This window comes from Aptenodytes forsteri, unplaced genomic scaffold (genome assembly GCF_000699145.1).
Source record: "Aptenodytes forsteri isolate BGI_AS27 unplaced genomic scaffold, ASM69914v1 Scaffold269, whole genome shotgun sequence".
In the NCBI taxonomy this organism is placed as follows: Eukaryota; Metazoa; Chordata; class Aves; order Sphenisciformes; family Spheniscidae; genus Aptenodytes; species Aptenodytes forsteri.
In genome coordinates, this window is record NW_008794418.1 from 1,403,626 (window position 1) to 1,406,661 (window position 3,036).

The 3,036-nt window shown below is 56.9% G+C and overlaps 2 protein-coding genes across 2 annotated transcripts in view; one reads left to right on the forward strand and one right to left on the reverse strand.

The window, feature by feature from the left end:
- Window position 1: 1 nt before the first annotated feature.
- On the forward strand, window positions 2-1,002 carry CHTF8 (chromosome transmission fidelity factor 8; the record flags this gene model as incomplete). Its single annotated transcript, XM_009289455.2, is given in 2 exon segments — window positions 2-73; window positions 76-1,002. Coding segments are annotated over 2 exon segments (177 nt in total), but the record flags the coding sequence as incomplete, so codon positions are not given.
- Window positions 1,003-1,969: 967 nt separating this feature from the next.
- HAS3 (hyaluronan synthase 3) overlaps window positions 1,970-3,036 on the reverse strand; it is a 2,529-nt gene continuing 1,462 nt past the window's right edge. Inside the window, exon 2 of the mRNA XM_009289457.1 lies at window positions 1,970-2,983. Coding sequence (XP_009287732.1) covers window positions 1,970-2,983 — 1,014 coding nt within the window. The remainder of the gene's footprint in view (window positions 2,984-3,036) is intronic.

The following is a 3,036-nucleotide window of genomic DNA, read 5'->3' on the forward strand; positions in this document are numbered from 1 at the left end:
CATCCTCTACGGGAAGGTGGTGCAGCTGGAGAAGCCCTTTGCCGTCCTGGTGAAGCGGGGAGCCGGCGAGCCCGGCCCCGAGCCTCATCAAAACCAAGCTCCTCTTCAAAACCCGCCCCCAAGCTCCTCTTCAAAACCCGCCCCAAGCCCATCATCACCAACGTGCCCAAGAAAGTGTGAGGACTCAGGCCGGCGGCCACGAGCTCCGCTCTGCTGCCAGGCAGCCCCGGACGCCACGGCTGGGGCTCGGGGACATCCAGGGCCGGCCCCGGCCTCGTCCCTGCCCCGGCCGCAGGGCTCCGGGGCCACCTCGGGGTGCTGGGTCCTGCGTCTGGGCACCCAGAGCCCTTCCCGCGTCACTTGTCCCTCCCGCCCCGCACCCGTAGTGGCTCCGTTTCTGCCGAGCTCTGGGGCACAAACCCGGCTGCCATCTCGGGCGAGACGGGTCCTGGTGGGCCGGGACCTCCTCCGAGCCTGGGCAGGGCTGTCCTACCCCGGGGGCTGCCCTCAGCGCCCGGCGTCGGCAGTTCCCAGCGCGTTGCCAGCTCTGCCTGCGGCGGGGACCCGCGGTGGTGCCAGCGTGCAGATCGCTCTTCCCCAACACCGTATGCGTGTGTGTCATCGTGTGTGTCTGTGTCCCGTGCCCCCCCCCACACACACACCTCTAAAAGAACCCCTGCAGCTGCGGGGACAGGCAGTGGCCGGGCAGGGTCTCGGCACCAGCTACCCTCGAGTCACCCCCACGGCGTTGGGGCAGGGGGACCGGGGCCACCACCACCACCACCCGCCTCGTCCCCACAACGCCACCCTTCCTCGGTGCAAGTCTTTATTTTGACAAATCCATCAGGATATAAAAACAGACTCTTCCAAAATATGAAAAAAAAACCCGCAGGTTAAAAAATAAATAGATTTACAAACAATTCGCAGTAAGTATGAATACCAAAGAGCTACAAAAGTCTTCTAAAAAACCTCGTATTAAATTAAACAAAACCGTCTAAATGCTCAGTTGTAGAAAGGTTTCTTTTTTTTTTTTTAAGCCCTGGGGGGAAAAAAAAAAAAAAGCATTTATCTACCTACACCACCAAGCCAAATACTAAAAGTAGAAAAACAGGACAACTGGAAACAATCTCTGCAAGTTTCCCATAGCCTGCAGAGGAGATGAAATCTAGATGTAATTTTAAAGGAGAAGATTGTGTTTTCCTTGCACTTTAATTGGCAAGTAATCAAGACCACATTCAATGCAACACAAGTTCTTGCAATCACGCTGTGACAGCAGACCAAGAAACTCTATTAGGAATCCAATGCAATTACAACCCAACAGCAGTCCAGCAAAGGACTAGATATAAAGGGAGGCATGACCCCACATTAGAAAGAAGCTGGTGATGATACGGCTAAGGTGTAGTTCAGACACCACTGAAGTGACACTAACAGAAGCAATCAGAAGGGCTGGCACTGGGACAAGAAAGCTGCCACTGGATACTTATTTCACAGTCCTGAAATGCTGCTATAGCCAGAGTCACTTTCAGATCATCAAATAACTGTTTCCAAAACCATGAATACCCCCCCCTGCACTCAGCAATATCTGAACACAAGCGTGTATCCTTTTCTCTTTGGCCGTCCTGCCACTGTCCACACTGCGAAACAAGACTAGGGTAGCACGGGGCATACAGACAAGATGATAAGTTAAATCCCCTCACGTTCAAATGAATGAAAGAGGAGAATGTTCTGCAAGAAGCATAATCTTGGTGCTACACTATCTCACAACACGTTTCTGGATGAAGCTTTGGGGCTGGCCATGGTCTGTAACTTTAAAGGACAGGCTGCCTGTCTCCAGATGCCCGTGTCGCTGCTGAGACGGGGAGTGACGTACAAAGTCCTTGGCTAGAGAGAAAGAGGAGTAAGTTTTCTCCACAGGAACTATGAACCAAGCGCTCAATCTCTTCCTTGTCTGGTCCGGCTGCCGGGGCGATCAGCTGCAGGAGTGCATTGCGCAGACCAGCTGTTCCAGCTGGCATCTTAAGTAGGTTGAAGGTCTGGGTGTAAGAAAACAAGGAGAGCGTTGGGTGATTCCAGCCTGGTGGGGAAACACGTCCTGCCGCTTGCCGCAGCGCCGGGCGACGATGGCCAGGTAGAGGGTGAGCAGGGCCACCCAGTAGCAGGCGTAGAGGATGGCGCCTGAGACGAGGAAGGCCACCTCGGTCTCGCTGAAGAGGTCCTGGCTGTACGCGGTGTAGGCCAGCCCGCCAAGCAGCACCGCCACCCACACCGACACCGGCAGCAGCCCCACGAAGTTAACCACGATGGTCCGGCGCCCCGACGTGCCCCAGCCCGACTTGTTGATGGTGGCAATGGCGAACACCTTGGCGGGCAGCAGGCTGGACATGTAGAGGAGGGCGTAGAGGGACATGAAGATCATCTCGGCGTTGCCCCGCAGGAAGCAGGCGTAGGTGGCCTTGATGATGCCCACCAGCTGCACCGTCAGCAGGAAGAGGAGGATGTTCCAGATGCGGCCGCGGTAGAAGAGCTGGATGACGGTGGCGATGAGGAAGAAGGGGAAGAAGCCAGTCACCACCGACTCGTAGGTCATCCAGAGGTGGTGCTTGTGGAACCACAGGGCATTGTAGAGCCACTCGCGGAAGTAGGACTTGCTCCAGCGGGTCTGCTGGTTGAGCCAGCGCAGGTAGCGGGTGGGCGTCTCCGTCAGGCACTTGGAGCGAGCCGTGTACTTGGTCTGGTAGCCCAGGCTGAGCACGCGGTTGGTGAGGTGCCGGTCATCCCCGAAGCTGCACTTGCTGCCCAGGAAGGTCTGGTGGTACCAGTCCTCGAGGAACTGCTGCAGCAGGGCGTTGCGGTACATACCCAGGGGCCCGCTGATGCACTGCACGCAGCCGAAGTAGGACTGGCAGGCGCGCTCCACGTTGAAGGCCATCCAGTACCGCACGCTGCTCAGGAAGGAGATCCACGAATCGTACTTGTTCAGGATCTGGGGAGGGGATGGAAGTGAGCCCCGGCACCGCTGCAACCCCCAGCACCGCT